At 34.8% G+C, this 27,867-nt stretch overlaps 1 protein-coding gene across 2 annotated transcripts; it reads left to right on the top strand.

Annotated features, from left to right (window-relative positions):
• The first annotated feature begins 118 nt into the window (after nt 1-118).
• On the top strand, nt 119-27,867 carry LOC123676399. Of its 2 annotated transcripts, none has more exons than XM_045612277.1 (12): nt 119-433; nt 10,283-10,444; nt 13,224-13,774; nt 16,962-17,111; nt 19,337-19,691; nt 22,011-22,141; nt 22,325-22,558; nt 23,248-23,500; nt 24,501-24,713; nt 25,873-26,026; nt 26,221-26,419; nt 27,167-27,867. In XM_045612277.1, the coding sequence occupies exons 2-12, from the start codon at nt 10,360-10,362 to the stop codon at nt 27,803-27,805; spliced, it is 2,964 nt and encodes a 987-aa protein (XP_045468233.1). In that variant the 5' UTR covers nt 119-433; nt 10,283-10,359; the 3' UTR covers nt 27,806-27,867. The 2 variants fall into 2 exon arrangements, with proteins under 2 accessions (XP_045468233.1, XP_045468234.1); XM_045612278.1 differs by lacking the exon at nt 119-433 and adding an exon at nt 9,879-10,002.

Genomic DNA, 27,867 nt, shown 5'->3' with positions numbered 1-27,867 from the left:
CGTAAGATAACCCAACTACTCCAACTACTATCTAAGTTGGCGTGTTTTCCGGAAAAACAAAAAGGAATCATCCTCAATGTAAGACGCCAAGCTACTGTATGGAATAATTTCAACGATAAATCAATACTCAAGTCACCTTTGACGAAATGAAAGAATCCATCCACTGTACACTATTGTTGGGAGGGAGCGTCCCGACGGCTATGTGGGAAGGGTGTGCACCCTCACAGACGGCGTCGTGTATACATCCCCTAAGCAGTCCTACTCCTACAGGCGCGTTGAGAGGTTGGTGACCGAATCCTGACGATTACCATGTTACTTCGTGAATTTTATTGACAAAAAGTGATGACACGCTAAATTTCCATCGAAATCATTTCCGGAAAATCTAATGAATAAGGATGTGCTGAAATTTTGTCTAACAACATAACCTCAATAGGTAGGTTTTTAATTCTGAAGCATGATAATGATAGAAGATTTCATTTTCAGCATGAATGGTTTTCCCTGTATGCAACCAAAAGATTCATTTTATATATTGAGTGTATTGTCAATACTTGTTTTTTCAAATTCTTTAGTTCAAGGTAAAATAAGTATGTATTTTCTCATCGTAAACAACTAGTCATTAGCAATGCACAATCATCAATACATCAATATTTACTTACTGAACTATCGGAAAAGTGGTTATTCAGGGAATGCATGTGTTTTCTATAAATGTAAATATTATTCGTGAGTGGAACAACACAACCTATACTATTATTTCTACAAGAAAAAAGTCATAATTTTTTTTAATAAACAGTAATTCGACAGAAGCTGGTGAATACTTATAATCATTTTCTGGATTGATCATAAGTTCTTTATACAGTACTTTTTCACTCTGAATGTTTACTGCACCCTGCATCTACATATGAAGAAATATGGACATTGGAAAAATACACTTTTTCATGCATATAATTAATTTCTATCAAAGAAAATACCAACTGAATAATCAATCAAGTGGTTGATTTCTAAGTTAGAACTGAGGAACTCTTTAGCGATAAATCATGCATGTGCCAATTGCGCCCTTAGAGACCGCAGAACTGTATATAGGTATACATAGTCTGCAAGGATTCAATTGAGCACAAATGAAGGAGCACTCAAAAGCTCCAGTATTACGTGCTTTTTTCACTTTTTTTCTATATTCTGACACTGCTACTAGCAGGAAGCTTGAGATGATTATTTTATATACCTAAACACACAAAATTTCTAGTCGATAGAACCTGTTATCACAGAATATTAAGTGTTTCTTATGCAATATATACTACTTGAATTTTCTATGGTATGTTTTCTATAATTTTGATGATGTGATCAGATCGAAATTTTGCATGGAGCTTGGAATTGATATTCTTCAATACTTTCAACTTAGTCAGATTTGTTGTCATAGAAATCTGAGGTTTTTGTTTCTTTATATCCTTTTTCTATGATTTTGATGAAAAATTAAAGATAACACTGACGTGAAGTTGGGAGATTTTAAACGGTCGTTCATTAATCATGTGCCAATTGCGCCCATGAACATAACATATATACCTATATACAGGTATGTGGTCTGCAAGGGTGTATTTGGCACTTGAATGAACGAGCACCGAAAGCCCTTACCTTCACATATGTGCTGTTTTTTTTTAATTGCTTTTTTTTGTGGTTATGTTGCCGATTTCAAGACGGAATTTTGAACGGGTCTTTGAATTGCATTTCTATATCTTCACACAAAACTTCAACGCGATTGTATGTTGGCACTGAAATTCAAGTTTTTTTTTCAAATACCTACTTACATTTTTGCTTGAAATATGGTTCTCAAAACTTTTTACTCCAGGATAACGGTAGATATCTCTATTCTACTACAAGTTTTCGTGAATTCATCAGCTGACATCCTAATTTGCTACATATTCACATTCTGAAAATATCCTCAGAAGTTCATCTTTATCCAAGGAATTCAATTGTGTCATGTGTCTTCTTTAATCTAATTGTGGGATTTGGGTGACTCACTTCGTTCCATATTAAATCAGACAAAGGTCTTATGAATTCAGTAGATTTGTTCTGGGATCTTCTTCCTTGCATTTTCAAATTTGCATACAGTTTGAATTAAAGATATATGTAGGTATTAGATTTGAATTTATTTCAATACAAAATTGAAATTTTAATTTCAAACAAATTTGAAAGCAGAATATCAAGTATTTGAATATTCCACCCACCATTCCTAATAAACATTTACAGAAAGTGTGACAACAGTTGATAATTATAGACTGAAAATTCATAAAATTGAAATCGTGGGATGATGCCGAAAACAAAGTTGTAAAATTTTGATTAGAAATTCGGAATGTTCATTATCATTTTCAATGTGGAATGAGGGGTACACTGTGTAAGATTTACAGCGCTACTAAAAATATAGAACTTATAACCAGTCCATAATGCGTCATAAAGTTTGGAAGAAGAATTTTAGGTATATTGTGCAACAAGAGGGGAAAGTCCAACTTTTTTCACGAGTGTGGAAGCACTCGCCTTTCAGGCTCGTGCCACAAACACACGAGTGAGAAAAATGACTTTCTCCACATGTTGCACTCTTTACATTTCCTGCATAAATTCAAATAATACAAGTTATGTACCTGATTCAATTCAGAATGGCATTCGTAGACAGTACCTATGCAATTCTTGCATTTCTATAGAAACGAATTTTTAAAATTTTCAAATTTCATTGGTCTATCAAGTGAGATATAGGCAAAGTGCCGTGAGAAAAAATATTTCTCACTGTATGAGCAATACATAGTTTTGAAATTCAGTAAGCTATGAAGAATACGCTACTTTTCATAGCAGTTGTAGGAAAACAGAATTTTCTCACCACCACTGATTCTATACAATCCTTTACTCTGGCTTTTCTACAAGCTTTCCTCTATTTACTGAGTATGTACTAGTAGAGGATATTTCAGTTGTGATGGTAAATAAGCTCTTTTCAGGGATTGTTTCACTGACTGAGGGATATCGATACTTTTTATCGTATTAGTTGCCAGTCAGAGCTCAATTATTTGGGCTTCTCCAATATCCTGTCCTTCAAACACGAATACAATGTTTCTGTCTGTCGAATTGAAAATAACAGTCGATATCGATAATAATATTATTCCGATACCTGACATAATGAACCCAAAATAATCACATTATTTTCACGATTATATCCCAATCTCCTCAAAAAGTGAAGAACGTTTTGTGATAGGATGTCTTTTTGACTGATGGAATTACTTGATATCCGTTTAATATTTCCAATGAAAATTTTCGAAATCGCTCTAGTAGAAAATGAACACAAAATCACATAATTGAAAACATGTAGGTTTTAGACGATAATACTAAAAACAATAGTTTTATAGCAAAGGTTTAATAGTTTCGGAATTATGAATTTTTGATTTTTTTTCTGATTTCGGAACAAGCTACTTTGCCGGCGCCATTTTTAGGGGCTACAACTAAGCATAGGGGGGGGGCTCGAAAAAAAGTTTATATGAAAGACCCACCCTATTTTTTGACAGGGAACCACTAAAAAAAATTCAATGAAAATGAAAATTTTATGGACGTTGAATATCAGAAAAAAATTTATTTTTGAAATTTGATTATGTTCTTGTGCTAAGAGAATCCATACCATACACCAATCAATATTTGTATAAAATATCGTGGAAATAGTTCCCAAGAAGGGAACTATAGGAGGATAGACGCATTTTTTATTTGATTTACGAATTCTATACGAAATGAAAACTGTGAAAATTTTGAGGTGGACTTTTTTTTTCATTTTTTCTCATACTTTTATGTGAGTGGGAATGCAATCAAAACAAATCGAATATTGAAACATGAAACATATTTTTTATACTTTGGAAATATGTACTAGTAGGAGAGGAGTAGTAGTAGTTACTGTGAAAACAACATTTTTCTTGGAAGAACTCCAATTCCCCCTTTATAAAATTTTTCTATGATGCTTCTAATTTATGTAATATTTCCAGATAACCCAATTAATCTGCGACGAATTAGTTTAGTGCCATTCTTTGAACGAAGCTTTTTTCAACACTCAATTAGTGAACGAGAGGAAATAACAAGGGGCTAAAGTAGTAGAGTAGGGAAGCTGGGAGAAGCTTTAATCTGATTTGTAGCAGTAAATTCATTGTTTATGAGGCATTTTCTTGACACAAGAAACATGAATTATGTCACCAACTCAGGTTCTGGTGTTCTTTTGTAGAATTTTTCAAGGAACTACCTATTGCATGATGGTTTAGTAACAAGTAATAAAAATTTTAACAACTGCTATTGTTGTGACTCTTTGCTAGCTCGAGAGATGGAACCGCAAGCTGCGCGATTCTTGTCAGAACGTCACCACTTAAAGGTCAAATTATTACTGCTGACTTTGATCAGCTTCAGGGTTGTTTGATATATTGCGGAAAAATGTTTTTCTGAAATATTCAAATACTGTAAGTAAAACAAAAGAAATTCATAAAGAATATCAATATTCTAAAATTATTATTCATCATATATGATGAAATGATTAAGCAAACGGTTCGGAGAACGAGTAGGTGATAAATAAATAAATAAGTTTATTGAAGCAAAAAGAGTTTGAATCGAACTATTTAAATGCCCATTCTAGACATAATTCTCAAAAAACGAGAAAAGGTGATAATTCATAATTCGTTGTCAGGTCAATTTTCAAGTTTCTAGTTCCTTCAGTTCGAAAGTTATCGTGTTATACAGCCGTCTGGATGGGCGAACAGAATCGAATTTGAGGACGGATTCGTCAAACATTATCGTTTGAGATCATTCCTATCTTTGGAAATCATAAACATTATAATGTTTATGATTTCCAAATGTTGAGATAGGAATGATCTCAAACGATAATGTTTGACGAATCCGTCCTCAAATTCGATTCTGTTCGTCCATCCAGACGGCTGTATAACACGATAACTTTCGAACTGAAGGAGCTAGAAACTTGAAAATTTCAGGTTAGGTTCGAATCTCGAATGCCACGTATCGTTCATAAATTAAATCCGACAGCAGTTTCTGTAAGTTAGGCCGTCCGAAAATATGTGTTCCTACTCTACTAATATATCAAAGCTGCATATTCTATCGAAATGAAACTTTTTATATGAAAGTACAATTTCGATCTGAAATAAATGTTGAGTCTGTAACCAGAACCATAGAAAATTCAAGAAGAATATTGAAAAAATTACCAATATTTACGTGACCATAAAACCGACCCAGTTGAGTTTTGAGAAGAATATTAAAAAAAAAAATACTATATGCTAAATATTTAATATTTCCTTGAATACAGATCCAATTGAGTTGAGATTTTGCCTGCATTTATAGAATTACCATTTCTTGCTTTGTGCGAAATTTCTTTTAGATAGCGCTATCAAAACCATAGAAAATTGAGCAGAATATTGAAAAATTACCCCTGACTTTCGGTCCGTACTTTCCTCATTCTAAATCAGTATAAACTTCCAAAATTCCCTGTTACAAATATTTGTATCACGTTCCTATGGCAGTCATCAATTTGCTGGATCAATGAATGGTCCATTGTAATTTTCTAAATTTTGCATCAAATATCGCATGAAATTCTTTTTGCAGCATGTATTTAAAGTGAAGTGTTGCTCTACTCACACCCCTAAAATGCCCTAGTAACCCTTAACTGGATGAGGCTATTGTATTATTAAACTGCATCCCCTAATATCAACCTATTGTTATTTGGATCATTTAATGATATGAAAAAGGACTACGTTGTGTAGTAACTGAGAAGTTCGGATGAAATATCATATAACTGCAAAGTTATTGAATAAGGAAGCAGTATTCATTCCAAAAAAGCTCTAGCATGTTTTAGTTAGAGATAGATCAATAACGTGCATAGTCAGATCTCTAACACTTGTCCAGAAAAATATCTGGACAAACTGAATCTAATTGAAAAGGGTATAATAACATAAGGTTCCAAATTCCTCTCCAAATTTCCAAAGTGTTGGAACAAATCAAATTTTGATTCAAGGCGAAACATAAAAACGACAAAGGATTCCCTAATCTTGAGCTCATTCAAAAACATAAATTAAAATTTAGAAAAAATTAATGAGTTGAATTGAATAAATATCACGAAATCCCTAATCTCGATACCATGGAATAGAGTATAGAACGAAGAATTTCAGTACTTCTAGTTAAGGGTGTTCAATACCTTGTTCATACCACTGCTATTTCAGTGCATTCCAATTCCAAAGTACAGGTCGGATTCATTTCATTTTTTGAGTGAACAATGACATGATATAGTGAACTTGAAGATCCCGTCTCGATTTCCAAAAAAAAATCGATAGTATTCCGCAAATCGAACTTTGAAATTGAACACTTTCTTTAAATGACTATTCAGCTTCAGAGAGACTTCTCATTTCAAGTAACTCATCCACAAATGTTCAGTGATATTATGTGTTTTGAATTGGTGCAAAAATTTTTTTAAAATTGCTTGATTTGCTCTAATTGTAGATGTTTTTCATATGGAATTATGCTTTTTGGAACGCCTCCCAAAGGTTTACGCCTTTTTGCAACATGAACGCCAATAGAATCTTGGACTGTATTTTATGGCTCGAGATGAATGACACTTTTATGATTTACGAGGGTAGGGTTTCTCTGATTGGCTAAAATTGTGTACATTACTAGTTTATGACAATATTGCACTGAAGAATAGGGAAAGGTAGAAAACTTGTTATGAAATCATTGTTAGAATTAGAAACGATACTGTTCCTAAAATATATATGCTAGCTGATTTTATTCGTAATGATGTCTGGAGAAGTACATTTTGAGCGCTTAGTATCATAAAGAAAATTTCAAAAGTCATAAAGAAATTAAGATGAAATAAAGGTATCTGGATTTTTGCCGAAATATGGAAAATTATTAATATTTCAGAAATCTGACAAAAAATTCTCAAAAAAAAAAAATTTCTTTTGAAAAACTCCCTATTCCCGAAACTCTATCTACAATATTTACCATTTAAATTTAACCCTGAAAATAGGCAATTCTTGATTAAGAAAATTTATTTTATGAGAAAATAATATTTTTTTTTGTGACTTGATTAATAAACCTTATTTTGATAATTTATAAGTTGCTTCATTTCATAAATTAAAATCACTCCAGTAATCCGGACGCCTTCATAATTCGGGCAGGTACCGGAACGAAATCTGCCCGGACTACTGAAGTTATACTGTACATGGCTGAGCGTAGCGTGGCTGGGAATTCAGCTAAGGTAGTCAATCACTACTTTGTCGCCTAGTAAAACAAATTATTGTGTGAATTTTATTTGGCAATAACCCTTTTCATCCGATTTCGATGAAACAAAGCTTGAATATTGAACTTAGATGAACCCAAAGTGACACCCGATAGACAGAACAAAATACAACTTTTCATTCCTATTCTGTTATTCTTTTCTTATTGCCCTCACTAATTTTTTTTCACGACTTATAATACGTGTCAAATGTCAAATAATCATTTGAATAATCATTCTGAATTTCAGGAGAATATCAAAAATTCTCATCTAGATAAAGAGACCGACAACAATAACCTAATAAATCGCATATCTTATATTCCTATACACAGTGTTGTGTCCTCCAAAGGCGCATAAAATGAGAACTCAAAAGCTTTTCGAATTTTACATTCTAGAAATCTCAATATGCAAATTTTTCTGATTTTCTCTGTGAAATCATACAACCAGAGATGATCATATATTTTTTCTCAATTCGAATAAATTGCTATTTCTATTATCCATACTCAAAATAAGTCCATGACAGTGGTTCATTGTCATTTCTAACTTCACAATATTTTCAGCGATTTTCTTATTTAGTATTATATACCTAAACAGTGGCGTACCCAGACATAAGCCTTGGAGGGGGGATAAAGGAAAAAAAATCAAATTTTCCTTCTTTTGAAGAAGTTTTCCAAAGAATTTTGCTAATTCATAATAAGATTGTGATATATAAGGTTGTTACTTATAATGGATATTCCTCCTGGGGGTATATATCCCCCTTATCCCCCCCTAGGATACGCCACTGTATCTAAACTGAACTGAATTTCTAAAGTTTACAGAAACACAAATTTACTCTTTGCTGGGCTTCATCGAAAGTTCAGATTTTATTAGGGGCAATAAATACCAAACAGGCGGTTCTTCAAATTGAATGGGTGTGCCAGGTACAAATCTACCAAAAATTTTCGGGTAGCTCCATCTAGCGGAATTGCAGTTTCAGCGCAAAGTAGTCTACAGCCTTAATACAGTAGCACCGAGTCAGTGGCATACCCAGACATAAGCCTTGGGGGGGAATAAAAAAAAATTTCAATTTTTACTTTTTTTGAAGAAGTTTTCCAAAAAATTTTGCTTACTCATAATAAGATTGTGATATATAAGGTTGTTACATATAATGAATATTCCTTCTGGGGGGGGAATATATCCACCTTATCCCCCCCCTTGGGTACGCCACTGCACCGAGTACCGACACATACTCTTCTGGCGAAAGTGAACATTTTTACTAACGGGTGTTTTTTTTCGAGGTTTATAACTTTAAGTTGCCATTACTGTTCAAGATGGCGACCGATTTAACAGCTGTCAAGTGATTTATTCTCAGTTTGGTTTGGCAATTCATCATGAATAGACTCACGCCTGAACAAAGCTTACAAATAGTGCAATTTTATTTCGAAAATAATGGTTCTGTGCGGAATACGTATCGCGCACTACGTCCATTTTATTTTGTTTAGCGATGAAGCGCACTTCTGGTTGAATGGCTACGTCAACAAACAAAACTGCCGCATTTGAAGTGAAGCTAATCCTCAAGTGTATGTCAAAACACCGTTACATCCAGAAAAACTGACTCTTTGGTGCGCTTTATGGGCTGGTGGAATCATTGGTCCGTACTTCTTCAAAAACGATGATGGCCAGAACGTTACAGTCAATGGTGATCGGTATAGAGCCATGATTACTAACTTTTTCATTCCTGAATTGAACAACCATGATGTCCAGGAGCTGTGGTTCCAACAAGACGACGCAACATGTCACACAGCTCGATTTATTGAAAGACACGTTTGGTGACCGCCTAATTTCACGTTTTGGACCTGTGAATTGGCCTCCAAGATCTTGTGATTTAACACCGCTAGACTACTTTCTGTGGGGCTATGTAAAGTCATTGGTCTACGCGGATAAGCCACAAACCCTTGATTTGGAAGACAACATTCGTCGTGTTATTGCCGATATACGGCCACAAATGTTGGAAAAAGTCATCGAAAATTGGACTACATCCGAGCCAGCCGTGGCAGTCATATGCCAGAAATCATATTTAAAATGTAATGCCACAAGATTATCTTGCGGATAAATAAAATTCATGTCAATTGAATAATCCATCGTTGTTTTATTGCCATTTAAAGTTCTATAGCTCTAAAAAAACACCCTTTATAAATGATGTTGATTAATACTGAACAGATCTTGTATTAAATCTAATGAAAAATGGTTAACAATTCCATCGTGAGTAGAATTTAAAAACGGCTGCATAATTTTTTTTAGCTAAGAGATGATATTCCATACATTAATAAAATCTCCCCGAGCACATTGCAAACAAGATTAGGTACTGAAATCAATGCTTATGCTGCCTACGTTGTATTGTAAAATACCTCCATTGGAGGGAGCGTAGTTCGAAATAACATATTAGGCAATTTCCTGTATGTAGATACCTATATCGTGAATTCCTCTAAAATTCCAATACGGTAAAATTCATTCATAGCCACCATACAGAATTTCTGATGAATCTGTACCAAATCCAAAACAATAAAACTGTGGATCTGCTCTACTGACTATCATACATATTACGAGAGATAATTTCCGGCAATATAAGTATACTCTGAATATATTCGCAGGAATCGCGGGTTATGGAGTACCTGAAACTGTTGAATAACCAAAATGTTGTTAAATAGATAGACTGGGTTACACGATTTTTGCAATAGCAGGTGCATATTTTTATTATTAAATTATATATTTTTAATCCTAAATATTCATCCAATTCCTTCTCTGCAGAAAACATAATGAGAATGTTTCTTATGTATTAAAATATATTCACAATACATAAATGATAATTAATCAATATACAACTCTTCATGAAATTTTCCAAATACTGGTTCGAAAACTTAAGAAATTTTCCACTACTAACTAATCTTTCATTTATTTTTATGTATTATTAGGTATATGTATTTATAGATATTTTGAACTGATGTCCCATTTTTTTTTCAGGTTGAAGCCACTACATCAAAATTATATAAAGTGGAAAGCTGTCAGAGAATGAAAAATAGCATCAAAATCAAAGATGAATGATAATGGGTCCATTTGTTCGATTTATGATAGCATCTTTCTATCTTCTCATTCAATCAAACCTAATTGAAATAAGATGCACAAGTAAGTATCCCTTTTTGAATTTTATTTGTAATATTTAATTAATTCTGGTTCTCTGTAAATATAACACCTACTCTCATTCATTAAAGGCAGAAAGACACTTGTGTATTGCCAAGCCATGCAATGAAATTCAACGCGGTACAGTTCGATGATAATGACACCTATTTTCCATAGATTTTGTTAATACGGGATCATATTTATCCAACGCTACTGTATCGAGTTACCCCAGAGTCCAGATTATACCTAGTATGGTTACATTATAACACAACAGCATTACCTCGTATAGTATTATCCTCTTTTTTTGTATATTTTTGAAAAAATCATGAAAAAAAATCTGGTCATAATCTCAATGACCTCAATGAGACAACTAATTTCTCTTGTTCCTATTGTTTTTTAAAACAACGTATCTTTCTTTAAATTTTTCTTCTTCCTCTTTTACGGGCAGATTGGCAGTTAAGGTTCCCTTATGTATTTGTTTCTTGCGATATATATCGCCAGCTGTCTCGCCATCTTTTTTGGCGGGTGCCCTAGGGGATCTTCTTCCGATCTTGCAATCTTAGTCATCCTGTCTGGACTCATTCTATCAATAATGCCTGGAAGTTACCTGGGAATATATCTGTATTCGAAGTTATAATTTGAACACCACATAGATGTCGTTTTTTCCAATGTTTCCAGGGGTTTCAGAAAGCTTGGTTTCATCATCATTGGAATAAATTCGATTTGAATTTGAATTCTGTGAATTTCGCGTGCATTCAGAAGTTAGGAAACCCTGAAAGTCCTTCATGTTTCAATGGTTCGCAGAATAGTCGAATATGCAACCCCGATTTGGAATTCCGTTTATTACAAATACATTAATCGGGTCGAAATAATACATAAGTAATTCACTAGATCCTAATACTACATTTTGGAGTAGGCACGTTGAGCCTCCTTACGGTGCAAGGTTGAAACTTTATAGAATTACTACTCTAGAGCAAAGAAGGCTTAAATTCGATCGAACTTCCACAAGGAAGTTCGCAGTGTCGTACCCATTCTGGGGATAGAATATCTTAGTCATTTGTTAAATTGAGGACTGAATCAATACATAACTTTCTCTGCCAATGGTTGTGGCAATATGCTTTCTCCTCCTTCGCCCCTGAAATAACCCCTCTGCAGTATATTATTTTCGGTCTAGTAACACTATTATAATAATAATAATAATATATAGTTTATTGAAAAAGTACAATTTGTATAAAAAATCAATAACATTTAAAATATTGTTTCAATAAACCGCAAAAAACTCACTAAGGCAGATTGCCTGTGCGTGAGTTGTCATAATAATAATAGTTGTCATATCTATAATAATGTATATAATATTAGGTGTACAACTTTGCTTCCGCCGTTTTGCAATATATTCCTGTAGAGGAAAGTGGTAGTCGAAATAAAAGATCTTAGACGTCATACAATAAGCTTAGGTATTTCTGTCGATGTGTGCCTGCAACGTGAAATACTCGTCATTTGAGGTAAGTTTTAATTTTCTGCTTCAATATGAAGAAATCTGCGGCTGATGCCCATCGAATGCTCTCAAATACCTATGGTGAGGCCGCTATTAGTAAAAGAACGTGCCGAGAGTGGTTTCAACGCTTCAAGAATGGTGATTTTGACGTCGAAAACCAGCATGGCAGTGGAAGAGAGAAAATTTTCGAAGATGCAGAATTTGAGGCATTACTCGATCAATACTCGTGTCAAACGCAACAAAATTAGGCAGGAAGGGGCCGTACGAGTTGAAGCCGAGATATGTTGAACGGCGTTTGTTTGTTTGTGAACAGCTGGTTGCAAGGCAAAGTCGAAAGAGATTTCTGCATCGCATTGTGACTGGAGACGAAAAGTGGGTTCATTACGATAATCGCAAGCGCAGAAAATCATGGGGATATCCCGTCCATGCTTCCACGTCGACGGCCAAACCGAATATTGAGTTCTTAAAACCGACTGAAACAATCACAGAAGAATGTATCGAACGCAATTAATGCGTTTGAGCCGAGCATTTAAAGACAAACCGCCGCAATACAACGAGAGACATGATAAAGTGATTTTACAGCATGACAATGCTAGACCCTATATTGGGAAAGTGGTCAAGACATACTTGGAAACGTTGAAATGGGATGTCTTACCACACCCGCCTTATTCTTCAGACGTTGCTTCCTCGGATGATCACTTGTTTCGATGAAAGGATCACGGCCTGGCTGTCCAGCATTTCCGGTTTTATGGAGAAGTAAAATTTGGATTGATTCGCGGGATTCATACGCTTCCTGGTCAGTGATGGACAATACTTTGAATCATAAATGTATAACCAGTTTGTTTCAATAAAGCCTCGAATTTTGGAAGAAAACGGCAGAAGCAAAATTGTACGCCTATGTAATATCTATCCCATATAGATACCTCAAAAAACAGTGGCCAAAATAATAATATCTAACAAACAATTTTCAAAATAATCCAAAATGTTTGTATGACAAAATAATTCAATTATTGAATAACCATTCATTGTCAATAATGTGATTCAAAACTTTTGGGATTAAATTGAAATCTTGAATATTTTGAACCTGACTTCAGGAATTCTGCCATGTGTTGTCATTCTAGGAAGGCATGATGCCTACAACCCGAAGTGTATGATATTCATTTTAAAATTTCATCAAATGTATGGTCATTCTAAGGGCAAATAATAACAAAAATTGTGCGATATTTTTAAATGCGCTTTTTCGATATTTCATTCGTGAAAATAAAATTGCACTCTTAATCTTCATTACAGAAAATTCCTTGTCGGACATAAAAGTTTCTGTACCATCGACCCATACCACGCTCAGCGGAGATGTTCATGTTGAAATCAAGTCTGCATCAACAGCCGCCCTATCCGTCCAACTCTTCAGACAAGAGGGCAAGTCGGTGCGATCATTAGCCAACTTTTCAGTATTTCCCGAACTTTCAACAAAGAACCACACAGAACTAAACATCCCTTGCGGGTATTTTTCCACGGGTGGAAAATACTATGTTTTGGTTCGTGAGAGGAATTTCAACGAGCTCTACGGAGATCTCGCAGACAACGAGATCAGAGAAACCTCTATTATTACCGAGACGATAGATGTTCAATGGTCGATGCCCAAATTGAAAGTAGTGCCTGATCATATACAGACTTATCCTAAGAGTCCTGTGATTGTAACGTTAGAGTTTCCTGAAATGGCTTGTCCGCCAGCTTCCGAAAATTTGGGGACTGCAATGCCGGAGTTTTGGTTCGAACTATACTATTGTGGCCATTCTTCGACGTCTTGTGATAGCTCAAGTAGACGTAATCAAAGTTATCAGGTGAGTGTGGAAGATTTTTGATGAAAACATAATGAAAAATCATTTCAATTCTGGAGGATCATAGCAGAAACCTGTGAAAGACGCTTGCATGGTTTTTATTTGGGCAATTTCGAAACTCAAGACATTTTGTTTTTTCCAGTTCGTAACTATGGGACATAGTCGCTGTCATAGTGTGATTTCTTCACAGAAAACCAAAATATACAGTTATTCGACATAAAACGATAACATATACTAACTGCCAAGAAACTGCAACACACAGTGGGAGCTGTTTAAATTTTAATTTTTTTTTGGTAAAACATAGATAGTATAACAAGGAGTGAATTATTGAAAATAATTTAAATTTGGAGAAAAAAAACGAAGGGTTTACAATTTTTTAAATGAATTTGTTAATAATGTGTTTGTCCACCGTAATTATCTATACTCTCCCTAACACGTCTAGGCATCATCGATGCAATAAAATGGTCTATTTCTTCTTGAGGGATACTACCTGTACTTCATGTCTCAGAGCTGCCAAAGTCCGTGAAGGCTTGGGTAAATTTCCAATAAGACTTCTACCCATGATGTCCCAAACATGCTCTATGGGCGAAAGATCGGAGGATCTGGGCAGCCATGGCAAAAAATTCACATGGTTCGCCCTGAAAAATTGTAAACTAACAACATGAAGTCGGACATTATTTTGCTGAAATATTGGATTCTCGAGCCGGTTGAGGTAAGGGAGAACATATGGCCTCACTATTTCTTGGAGGTATCGCATCATGTAACCAATAAAGACTAAAAGTGGCAGACTTGCATGTGCAATAGCACCCCATACCATAACGCCTAAGTCCGGTGTACATGACGCTCAACATCAAACTGAGGTTCACGTTTTTCTCCCCGACATCGTCTAACCCTTCTTCGGCCATCATGTGCACTCAAGGAAAATCGAGATTCATCAGAAACGACGATCTGATGCCATTCCACATTCAAATGTTGGCGTTCTCTGCACCACTGTAATCGTTGTCGTAGTCGCCGATGCTCAACCGTCAGAGGTAACACAAGATGGGATCTATAATGCTGCAGTCCAAAACACCTTATCTGGCGGTAAACCGTTCGGACAGTTACAGGTGGTCTTGTGCTCCTAACCACTCTCAGCCAAAGAACAAGTTGTCGCAAATCGATCTCTGATGGCCTTAAGTCTTAGACGTCGATCTTGAACTTCATACGTGCCCTTCGACATCCGGTGCCTACTCTTTATCGATTTTGGGCATTGTTTAACCACGCTTGACATCATCTCATAACAGTAGTTGGATTTATGTTCGTACGGTTAGCGATTTCTGGAAATGACAACCCCGCCTCCCGTAGACCAATAATTCTACCTCTTTCAAATGCACTTAGCTGGCGGTAAATTCTGCGTACACGTGTTCTAGGCATTTTGATAACAACTAAACATCGACTTTGAATCTCATCGAACAGCTGGTTTGTTGTAAAATTGAAAAAACTTTCAAAAAACGACTACAATATTCAAGTAACCAAAATTGTTCACATGAAAAAAACTTCACCCTTCGTTTTTTCTCCAAATTCAATAATTCACTCCTTTCTATGCTATCCATGTTTTACCAAAATAAATTAAAATTTATTCAGTTCCCTCTGGGTGTTACAGTTTCTTTGTCAGTAAGTATATATTCGAAGCAATATAATGTGCACACTACTGTGGAGCATTATTTTAGGAACCCGATGAAATATTTTTCTGAAGATCAAATGAAAGAAAGGTTTTCAATTCAAAATCTTGAATTGTATTCATTACAGTTTACTCAACACTATTATCAATGAAAATATTGAAATCCGCAAAGCCATCTGAATATTATATAACACTGTTCAAATCTTACCCTTGTAGGCTGAAAACAGTGGAATTCCACAGATGCCATTAGAGTCACGCAAACGACTTATCCTACAGTTGCGATCTTAATAATATCCCTTACTTATTGATCAATACACACGAAACACAACACAACGACCTTTAACATTTCAGGAGGGTTCAGAAGAAACCACCACATAATTCTCTTCGTATTTTATGTGCTTTTGACTGAAAACCTGGCGGTTTTTTATCATTTTATGAACACAATGTCTAGCAAAGTTCCCTATTCGAATTTTAGACAAAAAACATAAATCTTTAATTCTAGGTGCAAATTGAGGAATACGCGTAATTTTGTATTCTGCCTGATGATCTTTTCTGATATTTTCAGATTTCCGCCTTGTTTTTTTGTTATCTAAGTTTTCAATGCATTTTTTTTAAGTGTATACGTGTATCATTCAAAGTAGAGGAGAAAGTGAAAAACATCTGAGAATTATGTGTTTCAGGAAGAAGTAATACAGACTAGTGGTGGGATTCATAGAACTTTTATCGTAGTGATTTGCTCGATTAAATCATTTATGTGTTGAATTTCAGTTCATTTTTGACAATTCCATGGATTTCAAACTACAAAGCAACGAGTTGATCGGTTAATTCAAAGTTTCATGAAACCTGTCGTTATTAGCTATTTTCAACATAGATAGAAGGAGTATAGGTGCACACAATTTTTACATGTCCCCAACATGGTTACATTTAGTTGTCGGATTCTGATATATTTTCAATAACTATATCGTTATGAATGTATACTATATTGAATGAAATATATTTATTTGAGTGATTCCCGATTAAATTTATGCAAATTTGAATATTTGAAATCCGATATTATTCCTAATTGCCGAATATTTATTATTTTCTGTATATGTCTGCTGAAATCCAAGGTTTGGCAACTTTTGCTCTCCTAGTGTCATCGGTTGTGTCACGTCGTTTGGCGCGCTTGAAGATTCTTTTCTGAATTTCTGATATATTTAGGTATTTATTTCAATATATTTTGAGTTAATATGAAACGTTGATTCACTATGGGACATAAAAAGTGCGTTTTTTATAGAGAAACTTGCGAATTGAGTGAAATAACGTATCACTGATATGTTTTCATTTCCGCGCTCTTCATGTCAAATTTGATAGTTCATGTTGAGGACAAAATTTGCGTACTGAAAATGACATATGCTCCCTTTATATATGTTTATTACTCTGAGACCATTTTATATATTGTCAAAAACTTTCACAACCAAATATAATAAGAACATGTCATAAAAGTAATAAAAATGCATTCATCAATAATTTTATTTTTGAAATTTACAGATTTTACATACTGAACAAGTGAGAACTTTTCCTGGAGAGCAAAATATAACTTTGCACTGTGAATACTTTGGACTTGCTGGATATTACGCTATATTCATCAGAACGACAACACAAGACACTTGGACGTCACACAAATCTGTTTATTTGAAGGTAACAATTTGTTTTACTGAGTTTTTACGTCAATATGATTAATTCACGTACAAATAAAAGGATCAAATTTGTTTTTTACGACTTTTTACCAAAAAATTTACTATTATTAAAAATGGTTACACCCAGTTGCAGGAACGTTCATTGGAATTTAATGTTGGATTAAAATTTAAATCCTCCATTAAACGGTGCAGGTAGCTAATAGGCTCCTCCTACTGTATGATTCAAATTTTAATGAGGGCCTTAAATTTTAATGAACATTTCTGCCACAGGGTGTGAGAATTTTTTAGACGTTTAATATTCACATGCTACCCTGTATATACAGGGTTATTCAAGAAATCAGGGGCGTGTTTTTCGGGTCAAAATAGGACTTTTTTCTATTAACATGTGTTAGCAAACGCTTCGTTCCGAGATTTTTTAGTTTTTTCTTCATAGCTCCTTCAGTTTTTGAGATATTAGAATCAAATTTGAAAAATGGTTTCGTCAACGTTCTTATCTTTAGGACCGGCGTCTGGGAATAAGCAAAATTGCCTATTACCCTCATTGGAAGAGAGATAAAATCGTTATGTATTTCACAAATAGGAAAAACAACAATAGCTTCGCTTTCGAATTATTCAAATTCAAATTACAAGATACTAAAAAATATATGAACAAAATAGGGAATTCATTTGATCTATTAGAATCCACCAGCGGCGCTCTACAAAAAAGTTTATGAGGCGATAAAGGGCTCGACTCCTGAAAAAATATCTCCCTAAAGCCCAGGGTCGTCGCTAGGGGGTAGGCAGGGTAGGCGGTCGCCTAGGGCGGCAAAATTCAAGGGCGGCATTTCAAGTTTGATCAACAAAAATCACATGTGTAGAAATTCAGAGTACCAAATGAGATTTAATTCAGTCAGCAACAACATCTAAAAACATCAAAGGTGTCGCATTATACATTATACTCATAAATATCCAGATGTGGCGTGATCCCCTCATAGTGCTGTTTACGAGTGATTGACGCTAAAGAAAAAACACATGCACTCATCAGGCTTGTCGGCATTCGCTTTACGTTGCCATATTTCATTGCCACTTGGGGTTCTGGATTTTTTTTTTCAATTCCCTAATCAGAATGTTGATTCCTCCGAATGGAATGCGAAATATATTAAACAAAATTTCAAGCTTTTTCTAAAATCGAAACCTGAAATTGCAGAGCCCACTGTAGAGGGGCGGCAAATAATGGAAGGCGGAATTATCTACTTTTTCTGAGAAATCTGGATTACTGGAAGAACGAATTGAATATTTTTTTTTTGGTTTAAACGAACTTCACTAATGATTTTTTTATCAAATTCACTAATCTTGAACATCTTTGCATCGTGAAGATCTTTAACATCTATAAGAATTTAAAATAATTGTTCATTCGCATCATCCGGTTGTTTATTTTTATCATATCAAAAAAAAACGAAATGTTTGAGTTCGATCGTTATATGTTGTCAAACTCGACAGAAGTATCTGAAACCTGAATTCATTTTATATATTTTATCATTTATTCATTAGAATTCAGTTGAGCACGTTCATTATTTATCACATTCCACTTCCCTAAATCATCTATTGAATTAAAATTTGAATCCATAAAAAATAATTACTAATTACAAATACTATTTTTCTTTTGTAAAATATTCTTTATAAAAAAGTGTGGAGTTTTCCACACTTCCACATTGAACCTTTGAAAACAAATTCACCAAAGCAACTTCCAACCCAAACCTGAAAGGGTTTCGATTTATATTTTTGCCGGGGCGGTAGAAACGCTTGAGCAGGTGCTGGACCCCGATTATCCAATATTAATTTTAAGCATTCTGCAGAATTAGCTTCTATTAGGGCGACAAAATGGGTCTCTGCCTAGAGCGGCAGTTTGGCTAGCGACGGCCCTGCTAAAGCCTATTGTAATCACTCGGCATTGCGGATGATGTAAACCCAAAAACGTTACCTTTATTTCAAATTTGGCCTTAATATCTCAAAAACTCAAAGAGCTTTTAAAAAAAATTAAAAATCTTGAAAATTTAGTTCGGTAACGAAGTGTTTGCGGACACATGTTTATGGAAAAAGAAGTCTTAAAAAGACTTCACTTTAGTGCTTTTCTCTTAATGTTACGACTAGAATAAGTTTCACACTTTTGGATGTAAATTCTTCCAAATGTGTGATCATTTTAATATAGTTAAAGTTAAAGTTTCACATTTTGATTATTTTTTATAGGCTGACTGGAGCGAAGAGTTTGTTTTCAACGTACACGCTCAAAGCATATTTCCCTGTGACAGACACGATGGGGGAATCACCGTTCTGTTCCAGTATCCAGCATGTATCCTTCTGACTGGTGATCGGGTACGTCTCTTCGCTAAAAATCGTGCAGACGTAGCAGCTCTGGTACCACCAACAAGTTTGGAGTATGTTGCCGAGCAAAAAGTACAAAAAGGAAGCAACAAGCTGAAATTCGACTGTGATCTCTTCAGTGAACATTTCATTGAGTACTGTTTCGTATATGTGAGTCAGGCAATAACAGGAGCTGTTGCTGATGTGAGGATGGATTGTGTTCCTACTCTTCCAGTAAGAGGTGAGTTTTATTTATCAAGTAATGCCCTTGAACTTCCTTATTTCCAAAATCTTACTAACACAAAACGGAATATGTGGTGGTTTAATGCGTTGAATGATATTTCTAGGCCGAATCAGTTTGTGTCGATAAGGGATACAATTCTAACACTTTTCAACACGTCTGGAGTGCCCCAGGGTCAACACAAGCAGTTTTACTTTTCGCTGGCGATCTATGGGAAAATTAATGTTTACAAAGCAAAGTGATCTTGAGCGATTATTCGAATACCCTTAGGCGAACTGCCTCTGCTCTAATTTGAAGAAATGCCACATGATGACCTTCACCAAAAAATGTCAATATTCTCCATTTCCCATATTCTATTCATAAGCAGATTCTTCAACGCGTAACCGACATAAAGAATTAATTGGATGTTATTATCTACCAGCAAAAAACTCTAGATTATTAATTCAACAAAAGAAAATTTTGAGATATTTTATTTTCATACAAAGATATATAGAATTACTTCCAACTGCCAGATATGTTAAACCATGAGAGGTATCATACACCTCTCATGTTTCCAGACTTGAGACTTAGGCGCCAGGATGTCTTTCACCTCCCTTTCAAGAAAACTAACCCATCTTAAACTGTACTAGGACGAAAAGAACTGAAACCATTTGATCTCTCTGATGGTACAACTGCGTGATTTACCTTTGTATTGTCAAAGAGTTAAGAACTGGTTTTTATTTTTCGTAATTATATTCAAAAGGGTTTTCAATTTTCAAAAGCATTGCCATTGACAAAATAAGTTATAATCTTCGAAAAGCTAGAAAATTTTCGATATAAAGAGACATTTACAGAAATATATACCATAAGTAGCGGTGCAACCTTCTCTAGAAAATAATCAGTTGTACAACTTTGCTTCCGCCGTGTTGCAATAGATGGCTGTAGCGGTAAGCGGTAGTCGACATAAATAGATCGTAGATGTCTTGCAATAAGCTTAGATATTTGTAAACATAACGCCATCGAAATATTAGTCGATTTGTATCTGCATCATAAAGTTATTCTCGATTAAACATGTCAGCTTACGAGCCAATTTCTCGTCATTTGCTGGAGGCTTTAATTTTCTGCTTTAATATGAATAAATCTGCGGCTGAAGCTCATCGAATGCTCTCAATAACCTATGCTCAGATCGCTATTAGTGACAGAGCCTGCTGAGAGTGGTTTCAACGCTTCAAGAATGGTGATTTTGACGTCGAAGACCAGCATGACGGTGGAAGAGAGAAGGTTTTCGAAGATGCAGAATTGGAGGCATCACTTGATCAAGACTCGTGTCAAACACAACAAGAATTGGCAGGATCATTGGAAGTGACGCAACAAGCCATTTCAGAACGCCTGAAAGTGATGGGCATGATTCAGAAACAAGGAAATTGGGTACCGTACGAGTTGAAGCCGAGAGATGTTGAACGGAGTTTGTTTGCTTGTGAACAGCTGCTTGCAAGGCAGAGACAGAAGGGATATCTGCATTGCATTGTAACTGGAGACGGAAAATGGGTTCATTACAATAATCACAAGCGCCTTGCTTCCACGGCAACGGTCAAACCGAATATTCACGGTTCCAAGGTCATGCACAGTATTTGGTGGGACCAGCTCGGTGTAATTTCTTATGAGTTGTTAAAACCGACTGAAACAATAACAGGCGATCGTTATCGAATGCAATTAATGCGTTTGAACCGAGCATTGGAAGACAAAGGGCCACAATATAACGAGAGACATAATAAGTGATTTTAGAGCATGACAATGCTCGACCCTATGTTTCTAATGTGGTCAAGACATAATTGGAAACGTTGAAATGGGATGTCCTACCCCACCCGACGTATTCTTCAGAGGTTTATTTCTCGAACTATCACTTGTTTCGATCAATGACACATGGCCTGGCTAACCAGCAGTTTCGGTCTCACGAAGAAGTAAAAAATGGATCGATTCGTGGCTTCAAAATATGACCAGTTTTTTCAACGCGGGAGTCGTACACTGCCCGAAAGATGGGAGAAAGTAGTGGCCAGCGATGGAAAATTCTTTGAATCATAAATGTATAACCAATTTTTCACAATAAAGCCTCAAATTTCGAAAAAAAAAACGGCAGAAGCAAAGTTGTACGCCTATGTAGAAGAAGTCAGAAATATTGTCATGGATAATCAAATCGTTTTACATTATTGCGTTAAGCATGACTAAGCAAACTAACAACCTAAAATATTTCAAAAGTGAAGATCACGATAATCACAGAAAATTACCTGATCATTTAGTAAATATGAAATTTTGAACTCAAACAATATTTTAATGTTTTAGAATCGAAAAATGGAGGGTGGGGACCGTGGAGTCCATGGACACCATGTTCCAGCACTTGTCTTGGTGGTACACGCAGTCGATTTCGATTATGCGATTCACCCTTACCGAAATTTGGAGGAAAATTTTGCAAGGTGAAGGATACTTTATTATCTTTTATTTTTATGTGTTTTCATGATATAGATAAGTAGATCATCTTGCTGAACAGAGATAGAAGAGTTCATTAGGGATAAACATCACCTTACTTACTATGACTGAATAATTGTCACTAATAAAGAAAAACATGATATTCCAATTAGCAAATTTTCCCTTCATAGGGTGAAGCAGTTGAGACAAAAAAATGTGGTACAGACATCGACAACATCTGGGATTGTTTTGATGGAAGTTTCGATCAATTCGACCATAGGATAGCAGAAATCCCCAATATCAAAGATGAAGTTGGTCTTTATTGTCGTTGTGGATGCGTCGTTCATCTTGGACGTGCGAATCCCAAACGCATACTAGCTACTTCTTCTCAGAGCTGCCCAGGCAGAATATTTTGGCAGATACAGGTAAAAATTCTAATATTTTTGTTGAAATTGAGAAATCAGAGCGCCTATAATTATCAATTTAGTATAAAGAAGTTCAATTTAAGCATTGAGTTCATTTGTGTTTTGGTAAATAATGGAGATGGTGATCTGATTTCAATATATGGAAAGAGTTGATGCCTCACTGATTGAAGTAAGGAAAATCTTTGAATTTATTGAAATATACTTTTCATATCATTGATTTTATGTTCATTTATTGAAAAAACTCACCAAGCAACTCGACCCTAAAAATTCTATGAAAAATCTATAAGAATTATATTGCTGTTCAAATTTTCCAGATTCAACATTGCAGGACTTAAACCCGCAAACTTCAATTCTTTCACTATTCCTTGAATTCAATTCCAATAGATAATCTTTCTCGAGCCAAATGTCGTAGATGCGCCCTCTCTCTTGTAATTGCGATGTTTTGTCCCGAGATCGCTGGTGAATTCTTCAATTGGTCTATCCAGCGATCTTTGTACAAGATACCCTCTCACTCTATCGTGGAGACGTGACTCTGCTGCAACGCGGAGGCTCTCATAATTATATAATAATTTACATATATTTATGGAAAAAAGGTTGAATCATATGAATTATTGCATACATCAAAACATTCAAACAACTGAGAGTGAACAAATTAATTCTAAAATTTTATTTATCCATTCTTCTTCAAGGCTGATATGCACCATATCATCCAGTTCAAAATCGAGTGGTTCGAAAGCTCGTGTGGTATCCAGTGGCTCAAAATCCGTGATGGTATGACTTTGTCTTCGCTCCTACTTGCAGATTTTTCTGATCTCACAGAGACGAGATCCAAAATAATCAATTCCACAGGCTCAACCATGCTCTTAGAGTTTTATTCCGATGAACTGATAATGAACCGTCAAACCTGTGGTGGTGGATTTCTTGCATATGCCAGGCAACTAGGTAAGAAAAATTATTTGATTGTTCCACAAGTTTGAACCTGTGACTCCACCCGTATGAAAGATTATCTTGAAATTATATGTTTTTTCACTTCCTTCCGATTTCAATAAGACAAAACCTAAATCACTGAAAAAAATTGATTGAAAAAAATCTTCACCCTGGAAAAATCTATGGAGGTCAAAATGTATATGTTTGTCCACGCTGATTTTAATCCAACACCAATAGAATTCGTGCAGCAGTTTCCGAGATTAGCCTGTACAGACAGACAAATTTTAAAAAAATTATTCTATTAGCTTTTTCATGGCTATAACTATAGTTATAAAGTCACTTAAGGATCTTATTAAGTTCTTTATTAAACTTGGCCTAACTTTCGGTCATTTACATGGCCATCCTAATACATACATTATTCATTTGATATTGTTACAAAGTCGATAATTCTTTTCTTATAACTACAGTTTGGAGAGGCGCTCTCAGAAAATTTGTATTATGCGCCCTCTCTTAGGGATTGCGGTTTTTCATTAGATCTGTAGGTCAAGATGAAGTCCTCCAAAATGTATTTTTTTCCAAAAATTTAATTTTTTCGGAAAATGGAATTTTCCAAAAATGGATTTTTTTCCATAAATGAATTTTTTCAAAAATGGAATTTTTCTCCAAAAATGGAAATTTTTCTCCAAAAATGGAATTTTCCTCCAAAAATGGAATTTTTCCCAAACATGGAATTTTTTTCCCAAAATGGGATTCGCCAGTGCCAAGACTCTTTCTGCTCCCAGGGACTGAACCGGCTCTGTTACCGCCAATTTAATGAATTTATGGAATGTATGGACACTGTTTGTTTTCTACTGCATTTTATTTATTATATCTATAGTTAACTCATCTCTTTAATAGTAGAGAAAATATCTTAATCAAAACTCGTTACATATTTCACCATTATTCTAATTTATTTTCGTATATTGTCTAACAAATTAAAAGCTGAATTTTAAACAGTTTTTTTTTTCTATTTCAGAATATGAGAGTGTATCTCCTTTCATTATACATCAGAGTGGCAATATGTCGCCATTTGTTATTTTGAAATTAACTGCAGTACATTCCACCGCAATTTTTTTTCTGAGTGGGGTGTTGATTGCGATAGCCCTCTTAGGAGCACAATACACATTCCGATATAGGAAATATCATATTGCATACACAGATGACAATGATTCAGCTGTCGATATATCAGGTAAGTTCAATATAATATTTTTGAGTTTTTCCGTAAAACGCCGGGACAGGTCAATTTTCCTTCGGAGAGGGACTTATTGTGATTGAAATTTGCTGCTTCAGGGGAGAATGGCAACCTCTTCTCGAATCTTAAATGACAATGGGAGCCGAGTGGTACATACTTTAGATTCTTTAGAAGGTTTTGCAACTCTATGAATATTCTGAAAATTTTCTATTTGGCGTTCGCTTTGGAAACAACTCGCTGGAAGTGACAAGTGAAGAGCATTTGGTCGAGTTTCTGAATAAACATTTCATAATTCAATCGAAAATTCCTTATGATATCTTTAAGAGCTCCGGATATTCTATTTCTCTTGGTGTTTGTGCATTAACTTTCTTCTACTTCAAGGTATTTTGTCAAAATTTGTTCAATTATTTTACCATTGATGGACAGTTTGAACCGTGGTGATTCTTCGGATATCATAAGTGATTGTATTTTTGCAGTTGATAATATATTTATATATTTTTGTGAGCCTAGTTGGAGGCGGTAAATGAATCTCTGGAGGTTGTCCTCGTTTTTGGCCACAATTACGATGTCATCCGTATATTCATTCAATTGATCCTACAATTGCCTAGTTCATAGCCTATGCCTATCAGCCTTACCTCGGCTATAATCTGGACAAGTTGAACAAAGTTGGACTGAGAAAGTCAACTTGCCTTATTCCTGTAGAATTGTCTATCTTTGATTTTAGTTTTTGATTGATTGTTATTTCTTATCCTAGTTCCTGAGCCCGTATATAGCTCTTCAATTATTTCTATGACGTCTTCGGATATATCGTGTTGTTTCAGTGTGTTTAGTAGGTATATCTGTTATACGGATTCGATCAAAACCTTTAGTCAGATCGAAAAGTAATTTATTTTAACTAATACCTATATTTGTGAAAATGCCTTCCCTGAAGTTGTGGTCACATAGTCTTTACTGGAAAAGTAACCAAAACATTCCCAGAACGTCTAACCTTAGCGTAATCAATCTTTATACAATAATGTTTATTCAAAATGAACATAAAAAATTACCGAGGTTTAATTAGCTATTATTATCGAATTTCTTGTTGGAATAAAAATCATATCAGAATAGAGTCCCTGTATCTGAATAGTTTTCTCTTCACTTAATTTTTTCTCCACAGCATCCTGTGCTACCTTGATCAGTAGAAGATCCTCAAATTCAACATTATTTTCTGAAGTGTTGTCTTTACATCCATTGGGACAAAAAGTCAAAACAGAATCTCATAATCTAGAGCGAGTAAGTGTCATCCATGAGAGTCGAAAAAATTCTGAAGGGTAAGTTTCTCAATCTTAAGGCACTATACCTACACAAAAATCTCTATTGAATTTTTCGATACAATAGAAATTAATAAACGAACTATAAAGGCTTATAAGAGTTGATGATACTAGAAAATAAGCATTTTCAAATAATTAATTACTATCTAGTGGATCATCATATCAAAAATTGATGAATTGTCTTATTCTTTCAGATCGAGTAAGAAGGAAGACTCTGAAAAAGAAACAGAAATCAATGTAAAGGATGCTACAGAAAAAGATACCGCTAATGTCAAGGATAGTAAACAGACTGAAATTGAAGAGAAAGATGATTCAACGGAAAGTAACAAAACGACGGCAGATACGAGTCCAAATCAAGGCTCCGATGAAGTCAATGTTTTAACTCCAGCTAAGGTAATATATGAATAGCTAAATTTACATCTTCCAAAAAATTTTTATTTCAACTTTTTGAAGATCCCTAATACCTATTTAAGAAAACCTAAAAACACCTAACTTATTTGTCGCGGAGTTTGAACCCAGGATCAAATATCCATCTTTGATAATCCCAATCCATCATGGAATTCTCAAATGTTTCAAAGTTAACAGGAAATATCTTTTTTCATTTAACTTGAGGATATTCAGTCCTCTCCAACAAAAAAAAAGACTAATATACGGTGCTCCGTATCTTTTGTTGGGGAAAAGATAGAAATCTAAATTTTTATAGAATTAACTTTTGTTGGGGGACTACGTAATGAAAATATTTTCGGTTACACCAGGGTTTTCGGTTTCTCCTGGATAGGTCCAACTTTGTTTCTTCAATATGACAGATTTTATTACTTTCCGAATAATTGAATTGCTGATTACTGATCTAAGATTTCGGAAAGATTTTTTTTTCAAAACCTTGAATGTCTAATGTCACCAATATTACAAAAATCCCCGCTTAACCGCTTCGAACCGTTTCAAATTTTTCTAAATTTCCGAAAACACCCTGTATCTCTAAAACGAGACTGATTTCCGAATTTACACATATATCCTCTATATTCACCTCAGCGTTGTCCCAGACACTCTGTACTTTTATTTATAAATTTCAAGTTATAATAAAGTTTGAAGAAAATGTTACGTGTAGAAAATTTTTAAAATTTCCTCAAATATTCCTTGCAGGGTGAATATTCTTCATCGAGAAAGTTGATCAACACCGCCACTATAAGAAACACAAATCCAAAAGAAGCGAAAGAGAAAAAAAATAGGGAAAGACTACTAGCAGGGCCCAGTGGTTCTGATTGCTCTATTTCTGGTAATGGAATCGATCTAGAGGTTGACTATTATGACTATAATGTAAGAAATGCTGGTGCTGCTCCTGGATCGTATTTGGGAATGGATCCTGCATTTCTCGTTTATATTCCTCCACTTTATGGTAGTGGTGAGTTATCGGTAGAAGAAGAAGAGGACCAAAAATTAGCAGAAGATCAAACATCAAATGAAGATGATGATGCGGAAGACGAGAATATTTCTATTGATACTCAAAAAACTCTAAAAAGCTACAATAAATGTATAGATAAAAACAAATTATTGGAGAAAAAATCTCCATACAAACTAATGTCTAGTGACGAAGCAATATCACCATCTATATTGGAGAAACCTGTAGTTTACGAATCGAAAGTTGCCCGTTTGCATCTACAAGATTTAACTGGTGAAAACGTAAAAATATCAAAAACAAAGATAGAAGAAATACAGATGATTGACAGTAATATATTGGATGAAATAAAATTTGCAGATGATGAAGACGATGAGAAGCACTAATATCAAAATATTAGTCAATAAGATTATATATTCGTAAGTTATTGTAACTAGAACTACGCTTT

The sequence above is a fragment of the Harmonia axyridis genome, chromosome 3 (genome assembly GCF_914767665.1).
Source record: "Harmonia axyridis chromosome 3, icHarAxyr1.1, whole genome shotgun sequence".
NCBI classification, from domain to species: domain Eukaryota; kingdom Metazoa; phylum Arthropoda; class Insecta; order Coleoptera; family Coccinellidae; genus Harmonia; species Harmonia axyridis.
This window is presented reverse-complemented; position numbering and strand designations above follow the sequence as displayed.

What these genes read in the sequence shown, in the direction of transcription:
- LOC123676399 (XM_045612277.1), top strand. Translation starts at nt 10,360, where the DNA reads ATGATAATGGGTCCATTTGTTCGATTTATGATAGCATCTTTCTATCTT. An exon ending in TCCTACTCTTCCAGTAAGAG is followed by an intron (nt 19,692 to 22,010) that starts GTGAGTTTTATT and finishes TTAATGTTTTAG; the next exon opens with AATCGAAAAATGGAGGGTGG. An exon ending in TGCATATGCCAGGCAACTAG is followed by an intron (nt 23,501 to 24,500) that starts GTAAGAAAAATT and finishes TTTCTATTTCAG; the next exon opens with AATATGAGAGTGTATCTCCT.